This window comes from Babylonia areolata, chromosome 27 (genome assembly GCF_041734735.1).
Source record: "Babylonia areolata isolate BAREFJ2019XMU chromosome 27, ASM4173473v1, whole genome shotgun sequence".
Classification (NCBI taxonomy): Eukaryota; Metazoa; Mollusca; class Gastropoda; order Neogastropoda; family Buccinidae; genus Babylonia; species Babylonia areolata.
In genome coordinates, this window is record NC_134902.1 from 8,086,173 (window position 1) to 8,104,833 (window position 18,661).

At 39.6% G+C, this 18,661-nt stretch overlaps 1 protein-coding gene across 6 annotated transcripts in view; it reads left to right on the forward strand.

The window, feature by feature from the left end:
- The first annotated feature begins 146 nt into the window (after nucleotides 1–146).
- The window catches only part of LOC143301522 (uncharacterized), a 169,358-nt gene continuing 150,843 nt past the window's right edge, over nucleotides 147–18,661 (forward strand). For 5 of the 6 annotated variants that reach the window (XM_076615876.1, XM_076615880.1, XM_076615879.1 and 2 more), the window contains exons 1-6: nucleotides 147–374; nucleotides 3,329–3,415; nucleotides 8,748–8,904; nucleotides 10,383–10,457; nucleotides 11,727–11,948; nucleotides 18,405–18,480. In XM_076615876.1, coding sequence (XP_076471991.1) covers nucleotides 247–374; nucleotides 3,329–3,415; nucleotides 8,748–8,904; nucleotides 10,383–10,457; nucleotides 11,727–11,948; nucleotides 18,405–18,480 — 745 coding nt within the window. In that variant the 5' untranslated portion in view covers nucleotides 147–246. Of the gene's footprint in view, nucleotides 375–3,328; nucleotides 3,416–8,747; nucleotides 8,905–10,382; nucleotides 10,458–11,726; nucleotides 11,949–18,404; nucleotides 18,481–18,661 lie in introns of those variants that run through there. The other variant, XM_076615881.1, reaches the window with a different exon arrangement.

The window sequence follows — 18,661 nt, forward strand, 5'->3', positions numbered from 1 at the left end:
TCTATTTCTGGCCAAGTACGTCACAAAAGGGGAGTTTTCAGTACTGCAATGTGATTGGTCAGAATGCTGAAAATGTATCCAATAAAAATCATCGATTCATTTGCTCTTTGGAAAGGTGGTCTACCTTTGCAGATGGCGCTGTCGTCTGCAAAAGAGGAAGTTGACATTTTTAGAGAATCAAAGACGAAACGAGTAAACCATCGACGATAAATTCTTTTGATTCTTAATGGATTCCGACACCTAATCATGGGAAAGGAGCACGAACTGCTAGAAGCGGCTCGGACAGGCAATTTACCCGTTGTAAAGACCATCGTATCTGGAAAACTGCCTCGATCCGGCAGTGGAAGCGGAGGACTGACTGGAGGCCTAAGAAGGTGTGTCGTGAGGTTTTGTTGAAGCTGACAAATTCGTAACCAATTAATTTTGCGTACGTTGTTGATAAAGACAGTGTGTCCAGTAACATGACCCAACTGTCGTTGAGTGACTTCACTGAAAGTAATAATTTACATATGATATAAATTATCAGTTTGGTTGGAGTACGTCTGCACTGCACTTCGCACAGCGAATGTGTCGTCTGCTACGTACTGGTGCTACTTTCATACTTGTCAACTGAAGGATTTGACGAATCACAGGTGTGAGGAAGCACGATGGGAGGCAGAGAGCTACCATCACAGGAACATGCTTTACATTGTCAAGAGTTTGAATATAAGTCGAAATAAGTTGATTCAGCTAGTTAAAAAAAGATTATATACATATGATGAGGCAAAGTTCTCTCAGTAACCGGAAGTTACTGTATATTATTGTTGAGTTCATTTAATTTAACAATAGAAAATAATAATCCATATTTCCCTCTTCTTAGGATTTCTCTTCCAAACTACTAGCTTCACTCGATTTTGACATAAGTTGAAATCCCCAGTTCTGCAGCAAAATTGTCAAAAGGTTGATTGTGAACAACAGATGAGGACCAACAAGATCACACACATATATATTATGTCTTTATTTGATTTGAAAAAAAAAAAAAAAAAAAAAGTAAGAAAAAATCCAGTTTCCATGAACTAGCCATTGTCAGTTCTCTCATATAACTGTTTCCAAATATGCAATGCATAGCCACAGATGTTGGAAAAAAAAGTCAAAAGTCCTGAAGTGTGTTAGGTTACACAGGAGAGGAGACCCTGCACCGAGGCCCACAACCACTTTCGTGATGTTCAGTATTGCAGGTTGTGCACTTTCATCAGGTTGATGCAAAGTGTTCTTTTGTGTGAAAGTTGGCATGTACAGCATTCTTTGCTGGTCATTGGTGACATTCCTCTTGGGTGTGAATCTCATCCACAATGGTAAAATTTTCTTGTGCCACCACTTTTATTTAATTCTGTAGCTCTGTTAGGGTTGTACTGAGTCATTGCAGAGAATAAGAACTGGATTTTGACTGAGGTTGGGCAAACAGATTTGAATGAAATCTGACTGGATGTTTAGTCTGTTTAACAGTGTTATGCAAAAACTTGAAAAAGGGTTGGCATTCTTCTTTTTGAGATTCAGCCATGACTGAATTGCTTCATAAGTAGTTAATTTTGCTTTTGCCTGAAGCTCTTCTGTAAGAGCAACATTATTAATCCAACTAATATCTCTTCTTTCAAATTACCTTCCAGTCTCGATGAATTTGAATTTGAATACTCATTATACTGTATACAATTGTCAACAGGTTCTCCGGATTGTTGTCTCATTTTGTTGAATTTTGCAGGCTATATGCTTAACTTTTTTTTAAAAGCATTTAAATAGGTATCAAGTTTCTAAGTTGTTTGTATGTTGTGGTGTCTTTAGTGATTGGTGGAAACTGGGAAGATTATCTACACATTCTCCCAGGGCATGCAATAAGTCTTATGTCTGTTCTTTTGCATCTCAGTCACTGTGTATATATGTACATATGATAGTCATTTTCAACTCTGGCCATCAGATTATCAGAGGAGGTAACTGCTGCCCCGCCACAGTGAAAACAAGGAAAATGAGATGGTATGGCCTTGTGACAAGATCCAACAGGCTCCCCGAGACCGCCATTCAGGAAAGAGTGCAGGGGAAAAGACTAGGCAGATAGTGAGAGAAGTGGGCAGACAACACCACTGAGTAGATAGAAAGGAACTTCGCTGAAATTTAGGCCCTGTCCCATGACTGCCAGAAATGGAGAATGTTGGATGCTTGGTCTTACCTCTCCACCCATATGGGTTTGTAACTGCTATCGCAGCAATGAGACTGGTTCCTCTGTTGCGGTTATTGTTTTTACAGCAATGACCTGGTTCTTGAATTTTTGTTGTTATTGATGCAGTGAATGGTCCCTATAGTTATACTGCAGTTATTGATATTGCAGCAGTGATTGGTCCTTATATTGCTGTTATTGTTATAGCAGCAGTGATTGTTATAGCAGCAGTGATTGGTCCTTATATTGCTGTTATTGTTATTGCAGCAGTGATTGGTCCTTACATTGCTGTTATTGTTATAGCAGCAGTGATTGGTCCTTATATTGCTGTTATTGTTATAGCAGCAATGATTGGTCCTTATATTGCTGTTATTGTTATTGCAGCAGTGATTGGTCCTTATATTGCTGTTATTGTTATTGCAGCAGTGATTGGTCCTTACATTGCTGTTATTGTTATAGCAGCAGTGATTGGTCCTTATATTGCTGTTATTGTTATAGCAGCAATGATTGGTCCTTATATTGCTGTTATTGTTATTGCAGCAGTGATTGGTCCTTATATTGCTGTTATTGTTATTGCAGCAGTGATTGGTCCTTATATTGCTGTTATTGTTATTGCAGCAGTGATTGGTCCTTGCATTGTTTTTATTGTTATAGCATCATATATATATATATATATATATATATATATATATATATATATATATATATATATATATATATATACCTCTTTTTGCGTTATACCCTATGCCAAGTGATCTTTGGTATTACTTTTTGTAGTAATGGTAAGTTAATGCCTTTGGCATTTGAGGGTATTACATACTTTTTTTTCTTCTACTTTAAAAAAAAATTCCATTTTTATAACACATAGTTGACAAAACGACACACACACACACACACACACACACACACATATATATATATATTGGAAAAGATGAGAAGACAAAGTGGACAACAATACAGTGAAATTGAAACACAAATGAAAACAGAACATAAGTGACATACATGTATAATATTCTAAGCATAATATTAACAACTGTGAATGACTGTCATTTTTTGTCTTTGTTATTATTTTTGTTGTTGTAATGGAACCAACACTATATCTGTATCAATGTTAAATACCTGCCTCATGGTCTGTTTCAGTCTCCTGGCTTTGAAGCATGTGAACATCAATTGTAAAGACACAAGTGGAGAGACCCCTCTTCATTTGTCTGCTCTCAATGGACATGGGTAAGGGATTCATGTGCTGTTCATGTTACCCCTCAGCAAACTCCTTTCGCTTCTAAAGTTTGTGTCCTGATTGTTGCTACTTTCAGTTCTTTTTGTTCATTGTTCTCTCTCTCTCTTTCTCTCTCTCCCTTTCTCTCTATCACACACACACACACACACACACACACACACACACACACACACATTTATCTTTATTTATTTCATTTTATTGTAAAGTATTTTTAAAAATTTAGTAGGCCTCCAGTCCTGACCAGCACACTGTTATAAGGTTACCAGCATGCTTATAAGGCTTCTGCTTCTGTTTAAAAAAAAAAAAAAATTAAAGCAGATTTCGTGTTGCATATGTATATGGATCAATGTGCATGTTTTGATGCCTTCTTGAAACTGTGAAGTTGCTTCTCCAAATCACGCCTGTGCTTGTGCAGGATCTGAAATATGACACTGCCTAACACCAGGCTGCAAGGCTTTATACGAGCTAGTTACTCGTGAGACAGTGGTTTTATGTTCACAGAACAGCTATGCTCCTGATGCTCGCAAATGTATGTAATGTATAGGGTCATTTGAAAACAATAGAACATTTTGCATGTGTGAGGCACAGATACACTAAACTCCTGCACATTACAATCTCGAAGGGAGACAACAAGGCCTATTCTGCATTCCAATAGATTCAGCAAAATATGCAATTTTTGTTACAAAAAGAAACGAGATGTAAGTGATATGTAGTGTGTGTGTGTGTGTGTGTGTGTGTGTGTGTGTGTGTGTGTGTGACAGTACAGTAACTTCGTAACTCATGCTCAGACAAAAGGCACATGGCTTCAAGGTGGATGCTGTTTAACACTTCCTGGTTGCATACAGGTGATCAAGTGGTAAACTAAAGAGAAGGTAGCCTAGAAACATCCCCAGGGAAGACACGTGTATACTGTGTAATTGTCCAGTTTCAGTGAGGTGACAGGTGAACTGTGCTGCTCTGGAAATGTGTTACAAAATTTTTGACACACACACACACGCACATACACACACTGTCCCCCACCCCACCCCCCCTTGCCCCCTCGTTTCCCCCCAAATCTCCCTTTCTAATGTCACATAGTGTGGAAAGACAAAATTGAAGACGACTACTACTAGTACTACTACTCCAGTTGTTGCTGCTGCAACAACAACAACAACAACTACTACTACTACTACACACAAAGAGTGCTGACCATATCATTTTGTCCTTGGATTACATCTAAACAGCCAGAAAAGAGCCAAAGAAATGTGTCTTGAAGGACCCCCTTTTCACATTTGCATGGTCCATTAACTCAATTAAGTATGCAGTTTTACTTCTTGAGTTACACTACACAAATGACTGAATCAGAATGGGTCATGAAGTCCTGTTTACAACGTGGTTTGATTTTCACTCTTGCTTTTTGTGTTCCCATGTGCTGTGCCTCTAAAAATACCAGACACTTGCTTTTCTTCTTAACATTCTTGCAGTAACTTTCTTCTCAAGTATGGACCCAATTTTAGGGTGTACAAATTGTGTGTGTGTGTGTGTGTGTGTGTGTGTGTGTGTGTGTGTGTGAGATATTGAAACTAAGCTGTTATAAAACCAAATAGTCAGAAATTCCTTGAAACAAATATTACCATAAAAACAGATTTAAAAAAAGTGTATATTGAAACTGAACTTAAAAAAAAAACGACAACAAATAGTCATAAATATTGCTTGGATATTTGGCACCCACATTACAGTTGACAGCACCAACCTGTCACATGCTGACATGCTACATTCCTGTCCTGTCATCACTTCAGTGTCATCGGCACTCTGTTTTGGTAGCCAAGTGTCATGTGACACTTTGAAATTATAGAAATGTGTAAAAGGGGAGAATGGTATAGCCGGACAGGAGACAAGACACAGAAATAGTGATAATATTAATGATAATGATGATTATGTTGATGATGATGATAATGATAATAATGATAGTAGTCATGATAATGATAATAATGAAAAAAAGATAATGATGATGAGAATTGTAGCACCAATACAATTACAGTGACTTAAACTCTGCCACCATCACCAGTAGCAGCAGTAACAACATCATTAACATTGTATTCATTTAGTTTTCATGTTCATACTGATTGATTTTGAATCATGTGAAACAGTGCAAACTTTGCTGTGAGGAAGAAGGGGAAGGAGAGATGAAAAAGGAAAAAGAAAAACAGAGAGAGAGAGAGAGAGAGAGAGAAAGGGGGTTGGGGGGGTAATAGAAAGGGTTATGCAGAATGAAAATGGACACAGTTTTTTAACTACCTTTTTCAATATTTATATACAATGTTTTTAAACCAGCATATTGTTGCTATGAATATCCATATTACATTACAATGAATCTGTTATTCATAATCTGTTGCATACAACTGAACAAGTGTCTTTTGCATTCTGACAATCTGAGTGTCGTTTCTTTTGATTTTGTGAACAAGTGTGGGTGTAGTTTCCTGTTCCTAACCCATTCAGTCATTGTATAGCTGCCCTTTGAAAACTGGCTGTGAAGTGGCTGAGGCAGGATATTGCCAGACAAATCTGTCACACTCACAAGGACACTACACTGCTGATAATAATTACTAAAGCCCCACCCACCCTGTGTGTGTGTGTGTGTGTGTGTGTGTGTGTGCGTGCGTGCGTGCGTGCGTGCGTGCGTGCATGTGTGTGAGTGTGTGTGTGTGTGTGTGTGTGTGTGTGTGTGTGTGTGTGTGTGTTGTGTTGTCACCTTCTTTCCACTTTAAGTATGTGTGTGTGTGTGTGTGTGTGTGTGTGTGTGTGTGTGCATGTGTGCGCACTTATGTGCACGCACAGTGTGTGTGTGTGTGTGTGTGTTTTGTAGCCACCCCAGTTAGCTGTGTCAACTGTTTTATCCATCTCTCTCTCTCTCTCTCTCTCTACATATATATCACCAGTACTTTGTGGACAGCAAAAAACAAAAACTTAAACATGTAAAAAGTAAGAGCAGCCCAAAGAGATCTGTTTCAAGATGTGACACTGGTGTGTGTTCTGAGCTCTGGAGATGGAGCATCATTTTTGTGTATGATTTTTTATTTATGTTTGTATATTGTTTTGAACTATCCCCCCCCTCCCCAATATTCCTTGTGACCCAGTACACTCGGTAATAAAGACATATTCTATTCTATTCTGTTCTATTCTGTTTTACTGGTGTATGCACGTCTGCTATCCATCCAGCACCAGCATGTTCTGGACACTGAAAGACAGTCAGCAACTGCATCACTAACACACACACACACACACACACACACACACACACACACACACACACACACACACTGTGCAGAGAGAGAAAGCATGGTTATTTCCTTGTTTTCTTTTGAAGCAGGTTTCAGCTTGACACATTATGTGGTTGCATTGAAGCAGAAAATGTTTTCCATCCGGCGAGGGTTGCTGTCCTTTTGAGGCATTGTTGCTGGATAGGGTTCTTTTGTGTCCTCTCCCACTGCATGAGTGTAAACAGTGTTCCTACTAAGGAAAAAAAAACAGGAAGAGAGGTTGAGAGAGGGAAGAAAGCCAGTTATGAAATTGAGCTCTTTGATTTGATGGTTTCTTCTTTTAGTTTTTTCAAAAGCTCTCTGTGGATACATCTGTGACTGCAAATTGTATTACATGGCTTTTTTATTTATTTATTTATTTTTTTTACTCACAATAGATTTCTCTGTGTGAAATTCAGGCTGCTTTCCCATAGGAGAGTGTATTGCCACAGTGCAGTGCCATCCTGTTTTTGTCTGTCTGCAAGTTTATTTGTTTTCCTATCAGGTGTTCATTTTCTATGCATTAACTTGATTAAGGCAGAGAAATCAGCACTGCTAACCTCAAGACTCTAAGCATTAGTTATAGATTATTTTGTTTCATAAAGCAACAACAACAACAACAAGAGCAACAACACTGAAAGAAATCCACCACCAATGCTTAGTTCAGGGCTTGCAGTGCTGCTTTCTATGTCTTAATGAGCAGTATTTTTTTTTCTTTTCATTTTATATGCATGTGAGACATAGACCCTCACAGCAGATTTAGAAAGAAGAACCGAGCCATAGAAATGAGGTGTGATTTCAGGATACTTTATCACCAATAAATAAGTGCACCAAACCAGCAAGCAGCACATTGGAACATATAATTATAAAGATCTACAACTAACATCATTTAAGAAAAGAAAACTACATTGGTATAGCCCCAGGTTCACAAGATTCACTGGCCTGTCATGAATAATCCCCCAAGGAACTGGGAGGTCTATGGAAGTGAAGACATGAAAAAACAAACATGATGGGCTGATAATATTGCAGAATGTTGGGGTAAACCATTTGCAGAGACCCAGGCTTTGACACACAACCTGGAGGAATCTGAGGAACAGTTCAATATGGCACCCCAGTAACTCTTTACAGAGCTAGGGGAAAAGAATAAAGATAGATTCTCATGAGAAATGGTTGTCATTTACATTGTGGTTGTTGTTTTGTTTTTCCTGCATTATGTTTTGTTAAGATATTTGTGCAACACATGCATCCCAGCCGTATGCAGGTCAGTGACCTTACATGAACGTTTTTTTTAGTTTTGAGTTCTCCATGTCTCCGTTTTTCAGAAAACAAGTTGTAACTCTCATGATATCAGCCATGTTTGTACTGTAGCAAGGGCATGCACCCCACCCTGCATGGAACAAAGTTACTGAACCAAACTAAAGGATAACCAGAGAGACTTTTCCTGAAATCTTTCATGAACAGCCTTTTCTAAAAGGTCTAGATGTTACATGACCTGCCTGTGTAAGAGTTCCATTCAGTTCACTGGTCTGCATGCAACTCATTGTCCTCATCATGGTCTTAACAGTGTGATTGATGAGAGCCAGTGAGGGGAAGTTATCCAATGTGAATGGCTGTGCATGTGCTGATCATAAAGATAATGTAAAGAGCGCTTAGTAAAGACCTTTTCCCTGTCACTGTGAGATGATGTAAAGAGCGCTTAGTAAAGACCTTTCCCCTGTGACAGTTCTGCCTTCTTACTGTCAGAGTCCTGATGCTGAGAGTCAATGGTAGTAGTGTTATGCTTGTTTGTCTATTTATCAGGCCTTTTTCTGTGCCTGCTGTTTTGTTTCTTTGGTTTTGGTTTTTGTATGGCGATTTTACAGCAGTGCCTTGAAGTGCTTGATTGAACTGAGTGAAATGAACAGGGAAAGAATGTAATGACAGTTTTTTGAAACACTCTTTGTATGTCTCAGACAGCAGTCTAGAATAAGCAGCTAAGTGTAAAGATCTTTCAAGAGCATAGATGGAAAATGAAAAAGGAATGATGATGATGTGTGTGTTTCAGGGAGGTGGTGCAGGTGTTGCTGGCAGCCAAGGCCATAGTGACGGAAGTGGACTGCCAGGGATGTACCCCCCTGCACCTGTCTGCCTGGAACGGACATGCCAACATCTGTGATATACTGCTGCAACACACCTCTGACAAGTCCATTGTCAATGCACAGGTAACGCACACTGTGGCACACTGTCCTGTACATGTATGATAATCTGTTGTGTTCGACTGTGACCATCAGAACAGCAGAGGTAACTGCTGTCATGACTTTCTGGGCTAAAGTTTTATCATAGAGGAGAGTGTCTTGCCCAAGTTACATCCCCACTCTTTGGGCCAAGGTGGTTCCCAAAGGCCAACTAGCCCCCAAGGCTGCAGCACTAAGAACCAGTGCAATTTTGCCTCCTAGTTTTGAGTCATATTCGTTCACAAAAGACTAAGCTATAAATGAATTCCCAGTGCATTGGAGAAACCATTGATTTTACAGCTCTCCCTTTGCTATTGGCCCAACTGTAAACTTATGTCAGTCTGTGATATAAGCTCATACGTCCTGTGCAAGGTGTAGGTTAAAGGTCCCATAGCCATCTATGGCCATCGAGGCAGTGAATCCATTTCCACTGTGTCTAGGGATTGGCCTAGGAGAGCGGGGTCCAATTCTTTCCGGACATTTTATCTTCCCCAACCAAATCAGGTACTGTCCTTCACAAATGAGTGCAGTTTGGAAAATTGGAGTGAAGCACCTTTCCCAAAGACACAACACCATGCCTAAACAGGGCTTCAAACCCATACCACTGGTGAACACTGATCAGAAGTCCAAGGCCTAACCAGTTCTGCCATGGCCCCTCACACTTTATTGTTGTGGTTTGGACTGTGAGTCAAAAAGCCTCAGGTTCCTAAGCCACAACTGCAGTTCCTCCTTGCAGTCTGATAGATGTCCTCAACATACTTGCTCATCAGCGTCCAGACTCTTCTGTTCCTTTTATTCCACCAGGAAGTAACTTTTTGTGCTGTTCTTTCTTTTCTTCTTTGTGTTTATTTATTTATCTATATTTTGGTTTAGAATAGCTGGAATTTTTTGAGCCATCGCCTCTAATTCTTGTTGAGGTTTTGGGTGGAGCTGTAATTGGCTTCTTTCAAAAAGTGCTGGCTCCCAAACCCGTGCTTCTTGGAACAATTCCTTGTTTTGTACAATGAGGAAATGCATTTTTAACACACTTTTTGCTTTTTATAATGTCCCTGCCTCAACTATTGTTTCAGATGAAATTAGAAATGAGGAGATAGGTGAAGCAAGAATTCTGTCTCAATACATGACAAAAAATAATCACAGTGTTTAAGAAGGAGAATGTTTCCTGATTTTCTTTAAGTAAAATCATTTTAAAGCAGCACAGGGCATTTGTAGGTCACTTGCAAATTGCTCATATTGTTCTATGTATCATTCGGTGTTTATGTTATGTGGTGTTTGTATTTGTTAGAAATACCCTTGCAGATTGTGACTGTATTGCAAGTGCTAAATGCATTGAATTTTTTTTTCTGTTATAATGATGTGGTGTGTCGTGTTAGAGTGGAACTGTGGTTGTGGTGATGATGCTAAATGGAAATGATTAACATTCAGTGCAAGGGGGGGAAATGCTCAGGCTGAATGTTTGTGTGCAGACAAATGAAGGGGAGACACCTCTGCACTTTGCAGCTCAGCATGGCCACCTTGATGTTGTCTCCCTTCTCCTGCAGGTATTCATCAGTCTTGCATACTTTTGGCCTCCCCATCCACCAGTATAATTTTTTAGCAAAAAATGATAAACTATTTCAAAGACACTGCAAGTGAAAAACAACTGATCCCATCAGAATCCTCAAGTACATATATGTGGAGTGATGGCCTAGAGGTAACAGGTCTGCCAAGGAAGCGAAAGAATCTGAGCACGCTGGTTAGAATCATGGCTCAGCCGCCGATATTTTTTCCCCCTCCACTAGACCTTGAGTGGTGGTCTGGACGCTAGTCATTTGGATGAGATGATAAACCGAGGTCCCGTGTGCAGTATGCACTTAGCGCACGTAAAAGAACCCACGACAACAAAAGGATTGTTCCTGGCAAAATTCTGTAGAAAAACCCACTTCGATAGGAAAAGCAAATAAAACTGCACGCAGGAAAAAATTAAAAAAACTGGGTGGCACTGTAGTATAGTGATGCACTCTCCCTGGGGAGAGCAGCCCAAATTTCACACAGAGAAATCTGTTGTGATAAAAAGAGAAATACATATAGATGTCATCACCTTGATTTGCTTGCAGACTGCGTGACCCTGGCCTGTTGAAGAGGTGACACGCTGAAGCATTTTGATCACTTTGCTTTGCTTTGTTTCCAGTTGAAAGGGTGGGTCCTTGTCTCCTTACAGGGACAAAAGCAAAGGTTTAAGCTTCCATACCCTTTGTATGGCCACAAGGGCATTGAATTCATACTCACTGTGTCACTAGTGCTTAGCATAGGAAGGCTGGGCCCATTTGTCTCCTTCCACCCATTCTAATCTTTCCCAGCATTGATGGAGTGAGGAAAAGTGGAGTTTGGTGCCTTTCCCAAGGACAGAACACCATGGGGAATGGGCCTCATTCTCTGATCACAGGATCAGAAGTCCCCATCGCCAAACTGATCCTGCCAGCTTGACCCCAGAGGGACCTGTGGGGTGTGTTTCACTGCGACGCACACTGCCCTGAGATGTGCTGGTTGTTAGAGCTCTGCTTCGTGTATCTGGAGTAGTGTGAACCTTCTTGTATAAAGTTTCTTCCCTTTTGAAAGTGGTACAGAGGTCCTCAGTCTGACGCTTGATTTGGTATCAGGGATTTTGATGGGTGACCTTATCGAAGACATGCTGTGGTATGCTGAATTTCATGAATCTGAGGCTTTTTGTTATTCACACACACACACACACACACACACACACACACACACACACACACACTCTTTCTCTCTCTCTCACAGTCATCACCCCACAGCTGACACTGTTTCAGAACAAGGCAGACCCCACATACCGTACACTGGCCGAGCGGTCAGCCCTGGACCTTGCAGCGCAGTATGGCAAGACAGGCGTGGTTCGAACCCTGGTGACAGGGCGCCACGAGCTGCTGACCCATGTGGCGGGCCAACCGTCCCCCCTGCACCTGGCCGCCTTCAATGGACACCTGCCCATCGTGGGCTTCCTCCTGGATTCTGGCTTCCCTGTCAACACCAGGGTAAGACACAGGCTGGGTGAGGGTGCGATGAGTGTGCACACCTGCCAACTGCTGTGCTTAGAGCAGAACTTGCTGTGGTCTGGTGCATTTTACTTTGCTGTTTCGCTCATGTTGAAAATGCAGTCAGCTAAAAAAAACTTTTTCTCCTATCCCCTCTTTTCCTGGGTCATTATGAAGACAAAAACTTGCAGACGAACAAACCATGGTGACCCAGTATTGTCTTTGTCAGTAAGTGTTTACTTTTTAAAACTTCAGCCAGTCGTGACTAAATTCTCATTCAGTACACATCTAATGGAAGTCGAATTGCTGTTGCAGAATCAGCAGTATTGCAACACAAAGCACTGCTAATTTTTTCTGTGGCCCAAATATTTCACCATAACAACATGGTTTGCTTTGTTCCTATTGGAGTACAATATACCACTCAGTGCGGTGGACCATTCTGTAAAGTTGTTTCAGTAAACGTTTCCGACGATCAACACCATCAAACGATATGGCTGTACAAAAACAAAGACACTGGTGATAGTGAAATGTTTGGAATAAGAGTTCATTGCATCAACAGCATAACATATGATAAACTGGTTTCCTTATGTGTATGTTTCTGTCCTATACAGAAAATGAATTGGTGTGTCACTGACAAATGGTGTTTGCTGCTGACTCTTAGTGGGAACTGTGTCTGACAAGTCTTGTTAGGGGTTGGCAGGTGTGGGAGTGGAACTGTGTGGTCTGTAGACTGCTGCTTGGAACAGGGTCAGATGGATACGCTGCCTGCTTGCCTCATGCTTCAATCTGTTGCCCGCTCTAATAATCAGCTTTTAAACAGATGATCTGTTCATTTGCATTTCTTTGTAGAAACTAAATGGTAGTCTTTTTTTATTTTCAAGTCAAAATACCATCACTTTCTTTGCAGAAACTAAATCGTAGTCTTTTTTTTTTTTTTTTTTTTTTGTCTGTAATTCCATCTCTGTCTCTGTCAGAACTAAATGGTAGTCTTTTTTCAGTTTTGAATCTGTAACATCATCACTTTAGCTGTTAATGCACATTGTGATGTGGACAGTGTATGAGTGTGTGTTTTAACTATTTTGTTTGTTAGGTTCGTTCATTTGTATGTGCTTTGTTCAGAACTTGGTCTTTGCAGTTAGAATGGTTGATTTGTCTTTCTGTGCTTTCAAGTCCACTTTTGTTGTTTCTGTTGTTGTTTTGGTAAGTTCTTGTTTGCATCAGTGTTGCAAGATGTGTGCATGCCACAGTGTTACAGAAGTTTCTTTAATCCAATCTGATTTTATCTGATTTGAGTCACAGTTACTTCTTTTTACTGAAGGTAAAGATCTCGTCATGTGAAACGGTGAATATGTGGACAGTGTTTCATGTTCCTTTGATAAAAGAAAAAATGGACAATCGTTTACTCATTCTTCATTTGCTTATCTTCTATTTGCTTTTCATCTGTGCATTGCTGAATACTCTGCCAGTACTCAATCCATGAAGAAGTATTAAGAAAAAAAAAAAGGAATTGATTTTTCATTTTAGTTGTCAATATAGATGTAAAAAAATTCAATAAACTTTTAAAAATGAAAGGTGGAAACTAAAGTTGTTTCTAATATGAGTGTAGAAAAATAAGAGAGAACAAAACATTTTCTTTCATGTTAGTTTGCATATTAGTGTAGTGAGTTGCAAAGTGTTGCAATATCCAGTGTGTTTGTACAATATCCAGCATTTTTTTTTTGTGTGTGTGTGTTGTTTTTTCTGACCAGTATGTGTGCATTGGTAGGTGTGAGAAGCGCACGGTAAGAGCATGGTAAGAGTGTGGTAAGTACCCAGAGGGAGTGGGACTGGTGGTGTCCACACAGGTCTCTCCCACAGAGCTGGCGTTGTCCTGCCCTCACTTCCCTTCCTAACCTCTCTGCTCTCTCTCTCTCTCTCTCTCTCTCTCTCTCTCCCCTGCCTCTCTCTCTCTGTCTCTCTCTCTATTATTCTGTCTCTTTTTCTTTCTCTAAATCTCACTCTTTCTCTCTATATCTCTTTCTCTCTCTGTGCTGTCACTGACACTGAATGATTTTAATGACATAAGCTGACAAGTCTCATGACAAGCGGAAACAGCACATATCTGAAAGCATTTGACTCAAAGTATATTGGATATGGATGGTGGAGACCAAACACTAGCTCCACACCAACTGTCAACTCAGTTTTGCATTTCTCATGGTTTCCCACCCCTTCCGACACAATGATACATCTTCACACATACTGTCACTGTATGAGGGGTTTTGTTAAGATTCTGAATTGGATGGCACACACTCTATATTCCAAAATCTTATCAAGATGATCTGCTGATACATATTTAAATAATCTGAACATCTATATTATCACAGTGGTTATGGTGAGGCAAGTGATTTCTTCAGAGATCATAATACATACATAATACAGTTAAACAGGGAAATGAATTTCTGATTGTGGCCCAGTGGAACACAGTGGACATAGAACATTTTCATCATTTGTCTTACTTCAGTGTCAGTGTCACGTCTCTGCTGCCTGTTACTGGACACACGTTTTGCATGGTGTTTGCTGACGCTTTTCACTTGTCCCAGACCCTCCCATGTTTTGTGGTGTTTTCTTCTGGCTCCGGAATGTCAGTTTGTCAGCCATCTGTTCATTTATTACATTTCTTTTGCAGTTTCTTATGGTTTTGTTTTCAGTCCATCAGTTCTGTTTGGTTTGCCATGGTGCAGGAAAAATTAGAATAGCAATCAGTAAAGTTAACTGAGCCGTCCAGTTTGATATTTTCCTTGTTTCTGTTCCACATTTGTTACCCCACTGCACTGTTGGACATTTAACAAAGACTTTTATACATAGTGTGTGTTGACAGACAAACCGTATAGATAAGATTGAAATTAATTGCATACATACAAAGTTTAATATCTTTCTATTTACACACCACATCTGAACCTTGTACTTTTGAATATTACCAGAGTTTTTATATGTGATATAGTATAACCTCAGCCACAAAAGCTTAAACAAGACAGATTAATCATCTCATTGTAAAGATTCAACAATGTGGTAGATCATGAAAGAGTTGAAAACAGATAATTTTAATGTGCATTTACTAAATCCTTTGCAAAGTTTAACATCTGCCAGAAAAGACTTAAGGAAACAGCAGGTAAAAACAACAAAATGAACACAAACAGCAGGTAAAAACAACAAAATGAACACAAACAGCAGGTAAAAAGTAACAAAATGAATAGAAACAGCAGACAAAAACAACAACACAAACAACAGGTAAAAACAACAAAATGAACACAAACAACAGGTAAAAACAACAAAATGAACACAAACAGCAGATAAAAACAATAGAATGAACACAAACAGCAGATAAAAATAACAAAATGAACGGAAACAGCTGGTAAAAACAACAAAATGAACACAAACAGCAGATAAAAACAATAAAATGGACATAAAAATAACAAAATGAACACAAACAGCAGATAAAAACAACAAAATGAACACAAATGAACTGACAAACAAAAACCAAAAACACAGGAGATATGAAAATGAATGATGATAACATACCAGATATGATTACTGAACAGTTTGTCAGGGCAGTAATACTCACTGCTGTATGTTTTCATGGTAAAGGATAAAAAAGAAGAAGAAGAAAAACCATCCAAGGAAAGAAAAAAAACTCACCAAATTACAACAACAGTGTAGTGATGGCCTGGAGGTAACACGTCTGCTTTGGAAGCAAGAGAGTCTGAGCGTGCTGGTTTTCACTTATTTTTTCCTTGTTCTCAGCACAGAGTACATTGATCAGGGACTTTAATCAAAATGGTAAATCCCCAATTTAGCATTCTTTTATGCTAAACAACAGTAGCAAAACAAGCAAATCCACCCACACCAGCTACAGAGTTTTGCACCTTCAAAGTTAATTCAGCAACCGGGATTAAGCTTCCTCCCACACCCCCTAAAAACAAAAAAAATCAAACAAACAACAACAACAAAAAACTGGACTTGGGTTTAGCAAGGTAAGGTACACACTCCTCCTTTAATATTTCATGACTGTTTTATATCTGGTGTTGATGACTTGTAACACCCGGGTTGCCTGTATCTGGGGAAAAGGATGTTTCCTTCACTGTGGATCTGTTTTCTTGCATCTTCACCGTTTCCGTTGATAACCTCCTTTGTTTCAGTTGCATTGCACTTCTGGTTTGTCGTCTTTTGTAAATAGTGTGTCTCTTAACCCCTTGACTGCTGAACCTGGTAAAATGAAGTCAGTGTGGTGTGAATTTGAAGTGCAGGGACTGCTTCTTGCGTACCCCTGAATGGTGACATTGATTTACTGGACGAAATGTAATGCAATCCCCAAAAGGAAGCAGTGAGAATAAAGAATGATGACTGACACCTTGACCTGTAACCTCATTCTTTTCACAGTCAGGAATCAGCCCTTCACTGACCAGTAGTCAAGGGGTTAATCATTAATGCATTTACATTGAAGTTTGTGCGGTATGTTTGCTTTGTCAAGACAGTGGTGTTTTGTTTTTATTATTATTATTATTATTATTACCGGGTATTATTTATCAGAGCCATTTTTATACTTTTGATTTTGTTCCATTTTTCAAAGACTAAATGCGTATCAACCTCCATGCTAACTTGAATTGTTCAGGGACACAAGGTTGGGTGGTGGTGATGTATGCAGCTTTGATTTTACTAATGAATAGAACATCTAAAATAGCACAAGAAGTGTGCTGTTGATAAATAAAGATCAGGCTGAGCATTAGAGAGAAAGACAGGTGGAGAGAGAGGAAGAAAGGAAGAGAGAGAGAGAGAAAGATGTGTATGCATGCGAGTACATACTTGTCAGTGTGGGTAAGAGAGAGAGGGGGGAAGAGGGGGAGAGACAGAGATACACTTACTCACAAGCACAGGCTTACAGGTGGAGAGAGAGTGACAGAGAGAAAGGGAGGGAGGGAGAGATAAAGAGATATATGGAATATATGACATGTTTTATTTAGATAAAAGATTTATACAGGAGCAAATTAAAGAAAAGAAGTTGAAGTAATGGTAAACCTGTTCAAATTTGATATTTAAACAGAATCATTGAACGGGCCAGTACTTCATTTTACATAATGATGATGTAATCTTTTGTTTATGTATTTCTTCTTCTTCAGTTCTTAGGATAGACAGATTCAGGTTCTCCACCACCTTCAGTTAAATTCATCTCAGTTTTGATCAAGATTGCAGTGGATGTGCGCACATGCACACACACACACACACACACACACACACACACACACACACACACACACACACACACACACACACACACACACACACACACACACACATGAACTCACAGTGTTACATAAAAATCAAATCGACACATTTATGTGCTTTGTAAAAAGCTGCTGGTACAATATAAAGTTATAAGTGCTTGTCGATTATAAATTTGAAGTAGAATTACAGGTATGTTTTAACTTTTAAGTGTGGTAAGGGCATGTGTTGAAGACTTAAGTATAATTACAAGTGTATGTTAACTTTTAAGTGGAAAAAATACATATTTGAAGTGGTAAAATGTAAATCGTAGGTTTATAGTGGAACAGTGTGACATAAAAATCAGGGGGGTAGATCTTGAAGTGTGACATAATGTATCCTGTGCATGTGTTAAAGTGTGACATGTTGTGTGCTGCGCATGTGTTGAAGTGTGACATAAATATGTACTGTGCATGTGTTAAAGTGTGACATAATGTGCCCAATCAATGTGTTTAAGTGTGACAGAATGTGTCCTATCCATGTTTTATAGTATGCATGTCCTGTGCATGTTTTAAAATGTGAAATAATGTGTCCTGTGCATGTGTTGAAGTGTGACGATGTGTTATGTGCATGTGTTAAATTGTGACATATTGTGTTACGTGCATGTGTTAAAGTGTGACATACTCTGTTATGTGCATGTGTTCAAGTGTGACATACTCTGTTATGTGCATGTGTTGAAGTGTGACATAATGTGTCATCTGCATGTGTTGAAGTGGGACATAATGTGTTGTGTGCGTGTTTTGGAGTGTGGCATGATGTATCCTGTGCATGTGTTGAAGTGTGACAATGTGTCCTGTGCATGTGTTAAGGTGTGACAATGTGTTCTGTGCATGTGTTAAAGTGTGACAATGTGTCCTGTGTACGTGTTGAAGTGTGACAATGTGTCCTGTGCATGTGTTAAAGTGTGACAATGTGTCCTGTGCATATGTTAAAGTGTGACAATTTGTCCTGTGCATGTGTTAAGTGTGACAATGTGTTCTGTGCATGTGTTAAAGTGTGACATAATGTGTCCTGTGCATGTGTGAAGTGTGACAGAATGTGTCCTGTGCATGTGTTGAAGTGAGACATGGAATGCTGTGTACACATCTTATGGTGTGACATGGAATGCCTTGTGCACATGTTGAAGTGTGGTGTGACGTGTGACTAACCTGGGTGTTCCAGACTGACAATGGCACGGCACTGCATGAGGCAGCTACCTCCTGTAAACTGGACGTCATTAAACTGCTGCTGGACAGAGGTAATGCCTCAAAGGGCACACACTGCACCCCACACCCTGAAGCCCCGCACACTGTGTGGAGGTGAAACCCAGTGCGAGCAATGGTGATGCTTTTCATCATTGATGCTTCTGTTGTGCCTATCTTTGGTCAGCGACTAAACTACAAGACCTTTACAAACACAGTCAGTTGCACAACAGGCTC